This window comes from Lepisosteus platostomus, chromosome 21, assembly GCF_059453375.1.
Source record: "Lepisosteus platostomus isolate fLepPlt1 chromosome 21, fLepPlt1.hap1, whole genome shotgun sequence".
Taxonomy (NCBI): Eukaryota; Metazoa; Chordata; class Actinopteri; order Semionotiformes; family Lepisosteidae; genus Lepisosteus; species Lepisosteus platostomus.
Window position 1 is genome coordinate 748,607 of NC_142631.1, and position 15,700 is coordinate 764,306.

The window sequence follows — 15,700 nt, forward strand, 5'->3', positions numbered from 1 at the left end:
AAATGAATGATTTTATCACGCGCGATCTCGGAGATTATAAACGTTACTGTATCCAGAACAGGACATTTGTAATTGTGAGGAAATAACATAAACGACAAAATAAGTACCTTCTTAAATTATGATAATAATACACGGCAAAGGGTCGAGTGGGTATTGTATTTTTCCATAAAAACGAATTAAAATCTAAATGTGGATTTTTTTTCCCCTTTGAATGACTGGTCTTGTAAATTCGCACCTATATTCTTGCACATAAAACATTTAAACTCCACACGGCGCTGTAACGCGTTTGATGTTGCAATATGCACATTATTTTTCCGCAGCGCCGGGGACCACCACAGCCACAGCAACGACAAGAAAATAGATGGACACGCGTACAGAACATATATAATGTGCGGGAGCGCGCAAGGAAACGAACAAGTTTACCGGAGGAAAACGCCAATTCAATTCGACTCGCTGGGTTTTAAACACAGGAGGAAATCGTTGAGCAACACGGTTCGCAGTTATGAAGAGTCAGTGTACGCAGGTGGTCGTTATTATTATTTTTATTATTATATAATAATAATTTATTATATAATCATTGTTTTATTATATGATAATAATAATAAATAATAATAATCATTATTATTATTGTTGGTGGTGTTGTTGTTGTTGTTGTTGTTATAAGACTGGCGTGCAGACACAAATGAAACGTTTATATCATATTCATTTTTCTCTATATCAGTAGGTTCAAAATATAAGAAGAACAGCGTTTCTCGGAGACTCACAGAAGGAGCTGAAGGCTGATCTCACATTACCTCGCATCCATAAGCCTGCTGGAGTCCCTTTGTACCGCTGCGGCGAGCTGCTGCTCCAGATTCCAGCCGGGAGCCGGCGGGCTGGGGGCTCCTTGGACTTGCGTCTCACGCCCTCTTACGTGCGAGGCGGGGAACTGCAGCAGGTGGCGTTTGTTTCCGCGTGTGGAGTAGAATGAGATCTCACGAGCACATCTGCAGGAGGAAGGCAGCGAGCAGCTGACTGAACCGCGTTCCGTGATCCCGTGACGTGTGTGCGGGACAGTGAACAGGGCGGCCGACCGTTGAATCAGTACAGTGATAGACAAGGAATCACAGGAAACAATCGCAAAAAAAAAACAATGCTTGTATTAAGGTTTTTAAAAGTAGCGTTTGAGGTGGGTCTCTACTCTGGTACCATAAAAGAGTTGTGTACAATGTATGATGGGTGCATCGGTATCTTCCCGTATGCAGTCTGGTCACTGTTATATCGTGCTTATCTGCCCGTCCAGTGCGTTATGGAGGGGTACGGGAAATCGAACTATACAGTGTCCTCGCCTGACTTGAATTCAATTTTCGCGCGCGTGTCCTGGACCCTGCACTTCTCCGTCCCGGTTCCCAGTTCGTCCACGTGCGTCCTCGCGTCCTGCGTGGTCGTGATGTCATTGCAGTCGCCGCTGGAACGTGCGCGCCCGGCCCCCCCCCCCAGAACAGCACGTGGACGCGACCCCATTCGTTCGCACCGCGGTGGACATTTCCACAAGGACGCCAAGCCCGAGCGTGCATTTCATTCATATAAAAACACGTGCTTTGCACGTACTGGGTCCCACTGGTTACATCACACGTCATCTTGTTTGCCGTCACCGAACCGGTCTGGGGGAGCGAATAACGTCGTGACGACATATTACACGCCTAACCCCACGGCGGAGGTCACCGTGAAGAGTGTCCCGTGGGGACAGGGCGAACTTCAGGACTCTGGAGCGAGTGTGTTTGCCAAGGACCCCTAATGGAGTCCGACAAGACGCGGGAGAGTCAAATGAGTTCAAAGCACTGTTCATCTAGAGGCTGTCTAGGCCGTGGAAAATCAGACACAGGCAGAGCTCGCTTCTAACAACCCACTTAGCCGTGGCGCTCGGTTCAATAAAAGCCGGATAATTGCGCACAGAACTCGCAGTTGGGCTCGGCGGTGACTCCTCGGCTCACAGACCGCCAGCCCAACAGCGAGCAGGCGCGTCTGACGCGTATCCCAGGATGATTGGCCACATGTACAGGAAGGTGTTGGTGTGTTTCATTCTGACAGTTGCCAGCTGTAAGGAAAGCGGCAGTCTCCAGCGATGAAAGCGCGGGCCTTCTCTGGGAAAGACTGGCGGAGCTGGAGGACCCCTGACCCACCTAAACCACGAGGCTTCCTGGGGGTTCGCTTTAATGGAACCCACCCGAGAAGCGCAGTCGAACCGCGCGTGAAATGCGAATTCGGCCACAGCCTTTTCTGTTGCTCCGATTTGAGTTAAAATACACGGCCGCAGGAATCGAACTGGCGATATCCTATATAACTACATCCGGGTGATCCCTGGTGTAAAATACGTGATGGACGTGTAGGTGTACTCCTATGGGTAGTATTCTTTCGTCCCTAATCGTTCTGCGTGACTCCTCGTGTTCTTACAATGTTTCGTGGTTTATTGGTTATTGTTATTGTATTTCTGACCCCAGGGCTGCGGTGTGCTCTCCCTAACTCGGGGATACTGCGCTCCCTGTCCTGCGGAGGCCATTCCAGGACATCCACCCCCCCCGTACGAGCGTCCTTAGAAAAGTGTTTCATAAAGACGAGATCTTGCGGCTCGCCGAAATAAAAGCCATCGCCGGGTGATTGCGTCATCATCTGCTAACGATTAGTGCTCTGGAGAAACCCCGACAGAAGTTGTGAGTCCGGGGGGTGCGGGCTGACCCCCAGCCACAGGTGCACAGATGGTTAAGTGGGGATCTGGGGGGCCGCTCGCTCAGTGCCCAGTTCTCCCAGTCTCGCGGGCGCGGGACACGAACACACAGTCCAGGCGTGCTATCGGAGGTCATGGCAAACGCAGGAATGGTCAAGGTAAATTAATTCATGCGTGTTTTTGGAGTTGGAGGATTTTTCCAGAATCGCAGGTAAGCGGATTTCCTGAAACCGCAGCTTCTCAGTTCGGCAGGTGCGCGACACGTGTAGTCGGTACAGATGAACGGGGGGTCATTACACACCCACCCCCCGACTCCACTGACTCCGGGGCTGCACCGAACCACAGACCCCACAATCCCTAATGAGCGCGCTGAGAGACCGGGAGCGAACGTCGCTCGGGGCCAGTCCTGCTGCATCAATCCACGGAGTCAAGCTGGTCCACCGCACATCTGGGTAAATACCTTCGGGAAGTTTCTCTTGTGTTTCTTCAAGTCTTCTAGGAATTTTCCAAATGCATTACTTCACATGGGTTAAAATGGCACCAATTAACGCATTTTGGCAAACGAAAAGAGCAAGAGTGACAATGACGTTCTTCGATTTACTTCTGAAACAACGTTTCCGCGTTACAAGGGCGGTCTTGTTAATAGCGCAACGATGCCGCCGCGCTTTAAGCCCCAAATGTCACAAGCTCTGTCCGAGTGTAGAAAGAGCAGGAGCGAACCCGCCGTTCTTTCGTTTGGGACGTGTCGCAGAGAGGTCTATCCGGATGTCGGGCAAGCAATAAAAGATTTCCGTCTAAAATTCAAATTCTAAAAGCATTTCAGCCAAAAGAACTATTTCCCCTACCTTGATGTATTCCTAACAAACTTACTGCCGTGTCATGAGTTACCCCAGATCGCTGCAGACTGGCTTAAAAAACAGGAATAAGCGGAAATCCATCATTTAATTTTTTTCTTTTTACATTTGTTCTGGCTACTGAAAGTATAGGAACAATATGAACATTTGTATAGAACGACATTTAAAGCAAGCAGTAATTTCCTGGAGTGTTCTTATTGTTCTTACATTATTATTATTAATATTATTAGTATTATTAACAACAACAACAGCAATAATAATAATAACAACAACAACAATAAAATAATAATAATAATAATAATAATAATAATAATAATAATAATAATAATAATAATAATAATAATAATAATAATGTTTTAATTTAACTTTACATATTAACAATTATAATGTAAGTTCCCGACACGAATTTAAGAAACAAATCTGTCACACAGGGAGGACTGTAACACAGACGTGTCGGTGTAGTGCAGATTGTGTTAGTGTCAATTTGCATACAGCTACTTATACTGATGTATTTAAATTAATGGATCGATATTTTCATAAAAGTAACCAACGTTATTTCCATAAACGTAATAACACCCATCTTAAATAAACTCACAAGTTTAACTGCAGTCTCCGTTGTATTTTTATAGTGCTGTTAGGTTTCTCATTATGGGATTTTGTAGAAAGCATTGATATGGCGTTACTTTTTTTTTTAAATATTTTTTATATTTATACAGAATAAACATTTTTATAAATATTTATTATAACATACCACTATTATATAACAATCTTCAGAAATATTTCAAAGCTTTATTTACAATTATACATTTTATGCAATTATCCTTGACATTATTTTTAATGTATTATTGTCTACTTAAAAATGATATTCAGTACCAAATGGAATTCATGAAAAACTAAACGTGTCTGTAATTTACAATATATAGAAACGTTCACGTCGATCGAATAACATTAAACGCGTTTTGTTAATTAGCCTGAGGCTTACTAGTGTGTCAGTAAATAAACAACAGATATTCCAACAAAAGTAAGTAAACAGACTCCATTTTATACCGCATTGTTAACAATACCGGCATTCGTAATTCAAGTACTACAATGGAGACTTAACCTCTTTCACAAACGTGAACTACAAGACCAACTCAACGAGTGTAAGATATGTGCTTAATAATAATAATAATAATAATAATAATAATAATAATAATTTCGAATTCGCCAGATTTCATACACAAGTAGTAAAGTTCGGTTAGACCCGAATAATTAGTCCCAATAAAAACGATCGACGATGAGATGACAACTGGACTCCCTGCGTTCCTGACCACCCCTGAAAGACTTAACCCGGCCCGGCTCGGCCCGGCTCGGCTCAAAGATCAGGCGTTTTTAAAACCAGGTGCCGTGAGATCACAGTCTGGCTGTAAAAAACGAGGGGAGCGATTTCGTCGAACCAGTGTTGGGATTTGAAACTCAGATACAGAGTGTAAAGCAATAGACAATACTGACTCGTCATCATCCCCATGCACACCTATTTTATTCTAAAAAAAACGGGAAACAATTATTTACAAAATCAGAGGGAAACAGACAGTGGCTGTGGAGAACTTAAACCACTGGGAGGACCCTAAGGTGTCCGAAAACAAAAAGTGAAATAAACCATCTGCCTTTCGTGTTATTTAATGTGCTGGAGCAACGCGCTGATCAGCGATTTCCATTGGCAACTGAACCAGGACTAAGAAAGAACTTTTCCTTGTCGGTAACACACTAAATCAAATTAATACGACAAGCGAGCGGTTCCACTCGCAGCGTTTGTAACCACAGCTCGGTTTCAGGCCAAGCGCACCCCTTTCGAGTCGCGCTCGTCCAAGCTCGTTGGAGAAACTCGCCGCATGGGTTTTAGCAACGCTGCAATAAAGGAATTACCTTAATCCTGTAAACGAGGCAATTAAGACCATTATTCAATTTGTCGGGTACGTTTTATACACTACTTGATTTCTCTCACGGCGCCCTCGCCGCCGTGTGTCGAAATCACCGCACAGCCCCGCGGTTTGTTTCCACCCCCCAGCGCGGCAGCCTGGGTTTGGTAACGCAAAACTGCGTTAACGAATCGAAACATTTAACAAACCAAATCCCAGAGAACATCAATCCGGAACGGCAGGCGGCTTCGCTGTCGGAGTAAATGAACTTTATTTGGCGATTCGTGAGAAAATGCTGGAGCTCGGGCTTATCATTCGTTATCTGAATAGCGACATGATTTTGGGGAGTCGTTTACCTGCATCGGATTACGACGAGGAATAATATATCTGCAACAATAATCGAATAATAACAATTGTTATTATTATTATATTATATTATAATTATCATTCATATTATTATTAAAGAAACTCTCGCAGGCAACCGGGAAACCAGCGCCGGACGCCGCCTTCAAGACCGGTCTCCTTCCTCATAATTACTGCCGACTGTCTCAAGTATTTAGAAATATTCCTGAATTTTAAACGACTTTACATTTCCATTTTTTAAAATTGTGATTCACTAAACTCATTTGAATTTAACTATTTTTTTCCTCGTATTATCGTTTTAGATGTTTAAGAGCAATACATATTTTTAAAAGCAGAGCAGAAAGCAACTCGGCTCGCTTAAATACAAATGGACGTAAACGGTCGAGCTTAGTGAGGAGCATTTATTTCTTTATAACTTAGATACATATACAAACATATTAGCAATAATAACATAATAATAATAATAATAATAATAATAATAATAATAATAATAATAATAATAATAATAATAATAATAATAATAATAAAGTGTAAAACAGGAAATTACACGGCGTTCGTGTTTTATAGTGACCAAACCTATTGCATTTTGCATCTCAGTCGTTCAAACATAATATAAAAAAGACCAAAGTTACAAAACTTTTAAGTTTAAAGTGGTGTTCGCAGGTAAGCTTGGCCTTTTGTTTGCTATTAAAAGAATTTGCTAATAAAATTGAATGCGTGCTTTACAATTTAAACGTGACAAGAACGTAGTTGAAATGCGAGGGGAATATTCCCAGCAGCCGCATCCGCGGTTCCGATGGGAGAAACTGTGGACTGAGCCCGGAACTTAACCTGCCTTGTCTGGGAAGCGAACCTTGCCCGTTGCCGGGCTCGGGTCACGATGTGCCACAGGCTGAACACACAAAAAAACACGTTTTTTTTTCTAAATTTCTTAAGACGGATATGAGTTTCAAGAACTCAAACTTTAAAGTTTAAAAGTTAAGAAATGTCTTGGCGTTCCAAAATGATTTTACTGGGCTGTCGTGTTTTGCTAGAAATTGCGTTTTCAAAGCAAGAGCCAAAAATAATTAACGACTCTTGCTACTGGTGTTAGTTATATAACTTACCTATTTTTTCAGATATATTAGTTTCTGTGATTACAAAACGCAGTCTAATATGAGGGATTAAACCGTCAATAACGAGCCTCTCAAGACCTGTAATTCAGCAGTCGCCGCGGGCGTTTCTTTTTAAGAATCACACCAGAAGAAACAGGGCACATTCTTCTGCCTTGCTGGGCCATGTAAGACATCGTGTTAAGACTTAAACCGTCTTTAAAAATCTTAGTGAAAAATGAAACTCTTTCTTTGATAGATTACTTCATAAGTGTACAGTAAGTCCAAGATGAAGCGGTCATCTTAAGTCCTAAATCGCCTTTAAATGAGAAAGCACTTAACCCCCTCTTGACAAGAAAGGAGAATTTAGCTTAAAAGCCGTCTTGCTGTCCCACCTACAGTTGAACTTGGCTGATTCCCAGAACATTTAATCACAGTATGCCTCATTGCTACAGTAACCGAGGTTGGAAGAACAGGATTAGGTTTCTGAAATGTAATAATACTGTAAACAAGGAGGGATTCCATTCTGATATTCTGATATATTACAGGTGCTCTGCAGTTTCAGACGTCTCGTCCGCAAGGCAGCCCAGACCGCCTTGGCATCGCTAGTTACTGGCCGCAACTCCCTTCGACCCATCTCGCCGATGACTTATGTACGTAGACGATAATTATGGACAGAAAAATAACTTTTTTAAAAAAAAAGGTAATGGCCAAACTGGTTTTAATTAAGCAGACACTGCTGCCAGCTACACTCTCTGACAGGACCTCATTTCAGTGTGGAATGCAATTGCTTTGATGGGCGTACGGACACATTTCTGTGGACAGGTGACGCGCGGTTAAGAAAAACGCTTCCGTACCCAGGCGCTGGGTTCAAAGGGCCCGATGTGCACTGATCTCAGAGGCACATTTCACACAAGAAAGAAGTGCTGGATTAGTGTGCTTCTGGGGCTAAAAGCACAACAAATAATTGCAATTGACACAGCCTGCTCGAAACCTGTGTGCACGTCAATCTGAGGGCGCCGCCCCGTAGACACACTTATTAGAATGAGAAAACACGACCTTAATATACGTATTTAGACATATAAACTTACGAATGTTGTCTTAAGATATAATGTATTAAAAAGACCGTTGACATTTTTAAAAAGCTTGGAGCTTTTTGGAAAAAGGGGTCTCACTGAATTAACTGGCGTGCATTAGACGCTATCATCTGAGAAAAAGTCCAAACTTTGAGACAAGCTTAAACGTATACAATTATATTGCTTATCATAACTGATCGGAACTGTGTTTTTGTTGAATAACAAAACAAGCACTGTGGGTTTGTGACCCCTGTGCTAGCTTCTCTGCCCCGGCTGCCGGTGAACTTCAAACGAGTTTTAAAAATTCTCCTTTTTCAAAACCTTGAATGTCTCAACCCCATCTTACCCCAGCAGACCTCCTCGCACGTCACACTTCTCGCTGAGGCGTCAAGTCTCGGATCTGAAGTCTCCGGTTTGCTGTTCATTTGCAGCTCAAAACGTCATCCGCCCGCGACCGGCCGCCCGCTCCCCTTGGGCCGACAGAAGTTCTCCCAGTGGCCATCTGAATCTCTGAATCTCTGAATCAGGTTCTAAGGCTCCGTGTTGTTTTTAGATCTGTTGTGTTGTGTAATTTTCATCGCTTTTTATTCAGCCTTTGAATATAAAGTGCTCTGCGTTGTTTCTTAGGCAACCAAAAATATGAACTATATAGTGGCATTGCTTTGTGAATAACACACACACACACACAATACAATACACATCATGTCATGGAGTTTATGGTAGAAAAAGATTTTTCATTTTGTCTCATATTTTCAGTAAATTTCAAAATGTGTTTAGTGCATATCCAAGAAACATGGCGTGGAGAACAGACAATAAAGGTCTTCAAAGACATTCTCATTCCCAAATTGTTTTCTTTCTTAACAACAACAGCCTTTTCTCCCTTTATCGGCAACAGCTGTTGTGAGCTCGCTTGCGCTTGAGCACGCCCATGGCGCCACCTGCTGGAGAAGCGCCAAATTAACACCACGGACGGTGTCGTCGTCATCATCGTCATTATTCATTTCTGCGGTCGATCTTTGTATCCAGTGATTATAGTGAATCAGTCTGCCTTTTTTATCAGTTTACCTAAAAGCTGGTCCATTAAGGAGAGCTTAAAACATACCAGGCGCTGTCGAGAAGGAGACGTGCCTTGATATCTTTACTGCTTAAACGTTGCTGGGATTTAAGAGGCAGTCTTTGCCCTGACCTGATGTCTTTCGTTCCTGGCAGGGCTCAGCAGTGAGGAGCTGCCCTGAGACGGGCGGAGGCAATCAAGAGAAACAAGTAGCCTCAGAAACAAGTAGCCGTACAGTGGCGAAACGTGTCCTGCAGTATCGCCAGGATCTAGTCTCTAGAAGAGTTGTTCATTGACACGACTGTTTCATAAAACCCTGGATCAGGGCCGCCAGGAAGCTCTGCAGGGGAGAAAGGGGCTGTTGGAGAAGGAGCTCACGCCCCGCACTCTTCCACAAAGCCTGCAGACACCTGGGACAGTGTCCGTGGGACACTGACTCGTCACAGAGTTACCCAGTGGCTGTCCGGCTGTGATCATGTCCGTGAACCGCGTGGGACAAGCACCCCAGCAGCGTGACGTCCCCCCAGCAGAGCTGCAGGTAAACATCCAGCTCAGCCTTTTCCTTTTGCACTCTTCAAGACAGCACGTCCTGCGCGCAACGTTTCGCTGCTTGCGCGTCTGAAGCGCTGCCGGAAGCTGGCAGTTAAGTCACTGCTGGGATCAAACAGGCTGAATGTGAGCGAGCCCAGCACTGAAGACTGTAAATAAGGGGTTTTACCAGTGCTTTTATAGACTGCGAACGGTGCCTAATGTCTTACTGGAGATTGCGTGTTCACACTATAAACTTATCTGCTCCCTTTCAAAGGCAGTCGTGCTGACTCAAGGCGAACAGGCCCGCTGTATTCAAGTGTCTTAAGGCGAGACCCAAGTTTTTACAAATGGAAGATATTACATAAATACTCTTTTAACAAGGGGGAGTGGGGGGGAGCCCCTGACCACAGTCTTAAATGTGCTTGGTGGGCTCAGCACAGAGCAATAAAGTAGCTTGAACATTTCATTTTAGGGCTGAAGTCGTCTCGCAAGGTTCTGATAGACTTGCAAACGTTAAGCTCTAAATGCGAACATTAAGCATTGAGTGCTGTTCCCCCACCCCACTCATTTCACAGCTCGAGTGGACAGGGGGCTGCAGAGCCGCCGTGCCGCGTCCACGGCCTTTAGTTCGTTTTCACGCAGCTTCCGAGACCGAAGAGAAAGCCCCACTCCAGACGCCGTGGAATGACACTTGATGCCAAGTTTCACACCACTTTTAACCAGTTCCGCGCGGCTCTGCTGATCCCGTGGGCGTGGGCGAGAGGGCTCTCCCCCCGACAGGCCCTGCAGCAGCTGCACACCACAGTGGATCGACAATACGTCGCGTCACGCCTCGCACTCGGGCGCATTCAGGTGATTCAGGCAGGTGGCCCCGCGGCAGTCAGCGTCGAGTTGGGCAACAGCGAAAACGGCATTCTTTCATTTCTGAGGAATTAATAGGCTTCTGAAGAAGCGGCCAACCTTGCCTGTTATCGAAGCATCAACCACAAAGTGCTGCGGACCCGTGCAAATTCACGAAGTTTCCGTGCTGAGAGACCTTATCGCGGCAGGTAGGGAGAAGGGTAGCGCTGCCGCTGCACAAGCCTGACAATCACGGAGGAGCGGAGCAGCTTCAAGCTGAAGTTGGCTTAAGAGGTCTGGGGACCAGAAACGGGTAACCTTTGGGCAACAGAGATAAATCAGGCGAAGGCTTTAAATGCTGGGAACCACTTCATCAGAAGGAGTGCTTTGAGCAGCCTCTTTTTTTAAAAGAGGCTCTTTAGCAGATCAGCCAGCACACTTTTATAGCTTTTTGCGGAGCTTGAAAAAGCAGATCGTGTCCCTCTGTTTCTTACTCCTGGTTCTTTCCCGTGGGGAGGTGAGAGGGAGGTGCCCCGTTGTGAAACCCCCTCTCTTTCTTCACCCTCCTCAGCGAAGGGCTGAGCAATTCATCTGTAATGAGTAGCCCTGTCATGAGTTAATCACAACATTGCCCAGTTCCACGTCAAAGCGGAGCATATGTTATTAATGGCAGAAGTACAAGGATTAGTCACAATTTACAAACCCCAAGCGAATATTCTAAAAAGAAGGTGGGAGAAGAAAAGGTATTTTCTCTTATTTCTGCTTCCAGATCGCTGTCAGGTTGGGCCAGCTGAACAGACACACCCTTAACGTGCTGCAGTATAGAGCCTTAACTAGATTGGAAAGGCGACTAGTGCCCCTCAACAGCTCTTTAAACAGACTGACTATGCACATATCGTTTGAGCGCTTCAGCTAGGTGAGAAAAGCCATTCTTTAAAGCCCATGGTGGCACTGAGGCACAGCACACAGACACCACAGTCACTAGCTGGAGTGTCTTTACATGCCATGTGTGAGAAACGGCTCAGGGGGGGCAGTAAGGGCAGTGTTTCCCGCTGTTTCCGAGATGTGGCAGGTTTCGAATCGGTCCATGTCACCAGCCAGCCGACACCAGGATTCTCCACCTGCGCTTGTTCAAGAGCCGCCAGGATCCGAGCAGAGCTTCTTCTTCCCGCTTCACGTCTGTGAGGCCCGGGACCCGCCGGACACCGAGGAGCCTGCAGTGATGTCATCAAGTGAAGCTGGTAACTCTCCTGCAGGACCCCGTGGAGCTCTGAGCAGGTCACATGACACAGGCAGTGGGCAGCCGTGGGGAGTGGGCGGTGGGCAGAGTCTTCACTCTGCACGTGCGGTGCTGCAGCTGCAGTTGGCAGCTGGCCCCCCGGCACTGGGAGGGTACAACTGTTCTTGGTCTTTCACCCCTCTCTGAGGCTGGCGAACTCGCAGGCGTCCTAACTGCCCCGCGCGGGGAGGGATGAGTGGCCTCGGAAGAGGAAGAACAAACCTCCGTCGTTTGACAACAGGGTTGGTCGGATCAGCGCTTGATCCGGTTTGAGATACAGTCCCTGTCCTGGAAAGCCCCCTGGTGACCTCGGAGGGCAGGGGGACGCAGTTCCAGACATGAGATGGCTGCTGGATCGTCCTTCTCGCTGGCGGCCGGGGAATGTCCCTCTGGAGCTGTCAGACGAGACCCCCGCCGGCGCGGATCTGCGCGGTGGGAGCACGTGGACTGGGGCGCTGGGGCTCAGCGGGGACTCTTGCACAGTTGCGCTGATGGTCGTCCTGCTCATTTGATCCGCCTCCAGCCCGATCCTCTTCCCCGCGCCAAGCCCGAGGAAACAAACATAAATATATATTTTTCGGTTACAGTATGATTTTAGGATATGTGCCATTCATAACAGACATATGCTGCTTTTATAATGTGGGGAGAAATGAATCGAGTGTGTGTTTTTAAAATTACATGTATGCATCCTGTGGCTGAACTCAAAAGAAACTTAAATAGCTCTGGAAAGTCTTAGCAGTGTCTTAACATTATGCTGGTTGAAGATCTAGGCCTACAGTATAATTACAATAAACAGTACACAGGGCAGAATCAATTACTGAAACACTCTGAAATCCAAGAGTCTCAGATCTGCTAAATGTGACCGCCAAATGACAGGACGCTATAATCCTGTACGAGAACAAGCTCTTTATTATTATATCTTGTTCAGATCATGTGTTATTAGCATAATCTGAACAAGTATGTTTCAACTGGCACCCCTGAAACAGAAGAAACCAATGCCTGTACAAATTACAGAGATTATTTCCTCTCACCACACAATTAGGCGCAGCCTGCGTTTCTTCCAGGCGTGTTTGTGAATGACGACGCGCGTTCTTGCCCTTTCGGCTCAGGGCCGCGGGGTTGAACATCCAGCTATGAGAACGTTCTGCTTTAGAAGCAGCAAGAAAGGTTGTTGTGCAGCAAGAACTCATTTTGTGCCGGCAAGAAACACATTCCACTGCTGGAGCCGAGGAGCGCCAGTGCTACTGTGGACAAGGAACCGGCTCTTGAAAAGAAGTCCGCGGCCTGGGAAATGGAACTGTACAGGTAAAACTCGAGAGGCCGCGGGAGGCCAGCCTCACTGTCCGGCGCGAGACGGGGCTGCCTGAGGACCCGGGTGGCTCAGAGAAAGAAGTGGAGGCATCTGGACTCGACTGCAGTGTGATTTCAGACCAGGAGCTGCATGAAAACAGCACCGAACTGGAGGGGAAGGCGGTGCTGGCAAGGCTGAGACATCTGCAAGAGACTAATGCACCTGAAAGAGCACAGACAGTATCTCTTTGGAGAAGGGGTGCGGCTCTGCCGTTTTGTAATTTCAGTATAAACGAGGGATCGGAGATCTTTAAAGGCACACTGCTTCAACTGGAAGTTCTCTAGGAATGTGGAAGGATTCAGGAAACAGCGCAGGTGGTTACTGGCTTCCCTCGCTCGTCACTCCAGCTTTGCCAGGCTCTTCCCACAAGCTCCCGGCTCGCGGTCTTGAAAGCGACGAGGAGCCGGAGGCGTGAGGTGGGCGATGACATCATTATTTCCCCTCCCGTCCGTCACTCTGGAGGTTTTAACACCGCGGCTCAGTGATCTCCGCTTACGGCAAGGGCCATCATGTCCTCTGGCTAGTTGGAAGGGCAGCGCCCCCTGGGGGTGACCCGCAGGCACGGGCAGGGGCTGTGTCAGAGACTGGGGCAGCTCTCGCCCTGTACCGCCCTGGGGAGCCGCCAAGCACACGGCCCACGGCCTTTCACTAGTGACTGCTGGGAGCACAACTTCACCAAAGGGAAAGTCAGGGGAAGGCATTGTTTTACAATCTTTTCCTCTTCCTTCGTTCTTGCGAACAGATATATACAGTCCGTGCAACTCTATAGATCGAATGCAAATTTTCCCCACTCGCCCCATCGGCCAGGTTTGTGTCCCTCCTCGTTCGGAAACACAGCTTGATGGCTCTGGAGAGGGAGGGCGTGGCGCGTTCCCAGTGGGAACCTTCCCCGCCTGCCCCCAGACTGGTGGCGGCGCAGGAGCTGGAGCGTGTCTTCTCCGGAATGCCGGAATGTCGTCTGCCCTTCTGGGGCTTGTGGAGCCGGGAGGCTCCAACGCTCGTTTTACAGAGCAATGAAACGGAAAGTTTATTGAGCTGCTGCCTCTCCTTGCCAGGGATGTTTCTGCTTCCTAGGAATTTATGGGAGATGGTTATTTCCATTTAGGCCTCTGCTGGCTGCTCCTGGAAAATGCAATTAATCCGGCTGGATTCTGGGAAAGCCTTTCCAACGTCTTAGGGAGACAAGGTGCTCAAGAGTCTGGAGCTGGCCGTGCAGGAACCTGGACAACACGGGTCGTCTCACCCACTCTGTCCTCTCATTCCGATCGAGGAACATCACGTGGCCCTCACATCCTCCACAAACCAGCACACAGGAGCGAGCACGTCTGCTCCAGAGGAAAGTCCCAGACCGTTTCAAGAGACGGAACTTATCGAAGGCAGTCCTGCCCCCTGTCTGCAAAACAACCACAAAGCGTTCAAGTTACCACCCATCTCTCGCACAACAAAGGCAAAACACACAGTACAATCGGGGGGAAAATGACCTCACCAGTTGGCATCACTTGGAGAACAAGTACCAGGAATTTCAAGAACAGTCTCGCTGTTTTCCGAGGAAAGCGCCTTACCAAGGTTTAATAGCTGACAAGCATTTCTGCCCTGGTTTTGACACAAACTCCTGTTTCCAAAATTGTTGTTTATCTCAACCTGCTGGTTCTATGAGTGTTCTGTAAAAGGCTGAACCGAGCCGAGGTCACTCCGGTTTTCCGGTGTCTAGTTCATGGCTGCGGACTGGCAGTTTCAATGGGGCTGTTTGTCTCCTGCATAGCCTGCCAATCAAAGACCTAGCTGCTGGGGAAGGACAAGCGGGAGGCAGCCTGATGAGAGTTCGATTAGGTTTCGTGAGCCGGCAAAGTGCAGCTGACAGGAAGATGACAAGCAGAGAGGCTGCCTTGAGCAGAGCAAGGCTGCTCTTGCCGCAGGATCCTGCGTGCAGTGTGGATGCCTCGTGTTTGAGCTGCGTGCGGGCAACATCTGGGCTGCCGAAACCCCAGCTTCCTGTCGTCAGAAGGAAAGAAAAAAGATCAGTCAAGCCCAGTGACATGACGTCTGTCTTCCCCAAGATCCCAACGGTTCCTAAAAAACCCTTTCATCCTCAGAGGTGTTGGAGTCTCTCTGAGCCGGAGGCGCTAGAAAACAAACTCGGAGACGTCCTTGGGCTGCAGAGTGGGCGAAAACGAAATAGTGTGGGCTGGGAGGTGGGGCTAATAACTACAGTGAGCAATCGCGGAATAAGCACAGGGCATCAGCTATATAAACCAGAAATACTGCTTACAAAGTGAGGCTCGTGTGCAAGACATCGTATGGAAAAAAATAACGCTTTCAAAAGTGTAAAACACAACTAAAACTTCACTCACAAAACGGCTTAGTATTAAAAACGAAGCACGGCTACATTCAGCCACTTTTAACTGTTTGATGGCCTGTTTTCTGTGCTGGCTAATTGCTAGGGTGCACACTGCAAGATGAGAGTTAGGGACCTATAAATTAAAGAAGAGCACTTAGCAGAGCACACTCTGAGGCTGTGCAGTCCAGGGCTCCAGATGTTCCTCAGCTGGGTGCATCTGGGAATGAAGATCTACACAGCGTCTGTCAGGGGCTAGCTGCTCCAATCTGTCACGAACACTAGGCAGAGTCCGGCTGTGGCCTCTGCGGTCACTACAGCGCT

General features: G+C 47.1%; 1 protein-coding gene and 1 long non-coding RNA gene across 3 annotated transcripts in view; one reads left to right on the forward strand and one right to left on the reverse strand.

The window, feature by feature from the left end:
- Positions 1–1,061, reverse strand: part of LOC148643798 (LIM/homeobox protein LMX-1.2) — a 75,961-nt gene extending 74,900 nt beyond the window's left edge. Inside the window, exon 1 of one of the 2 annotated variants that reach the window (XM_088614641.1) lies at positions 795–1,061. In XM_088614641.1, coding sequence (XP_088470767.1) covers positions 795–801 — 7 coding nt within the window. In that variant the 5' untranslated portion in view covers positions 802–1,061. Of the gene's footprint in view, positions 1–764 lie in introns of both variants that reach the window. The other variant, XM_088614639.1, reaches the window with a different exon arrangement.
- Positions 1,062–2,684: 1,623 nt separating this feature from the next.
- On the forward strand, positions 2,685–8,817 carry LOC148643800 (uncharacterized). Its single transcript, XR_015928896.1, has 3 exons — positions 2,685–3,156; positions 7,459–7,563; positions 8,341–8,817. It is a non-coding gene; the product is annotated as an uncharacterized LOC148643800 (long non-coding RNA).
- The last annotated feature ends 6,883 nt before the right edge of the window (positions 8,818–15,700 follow it).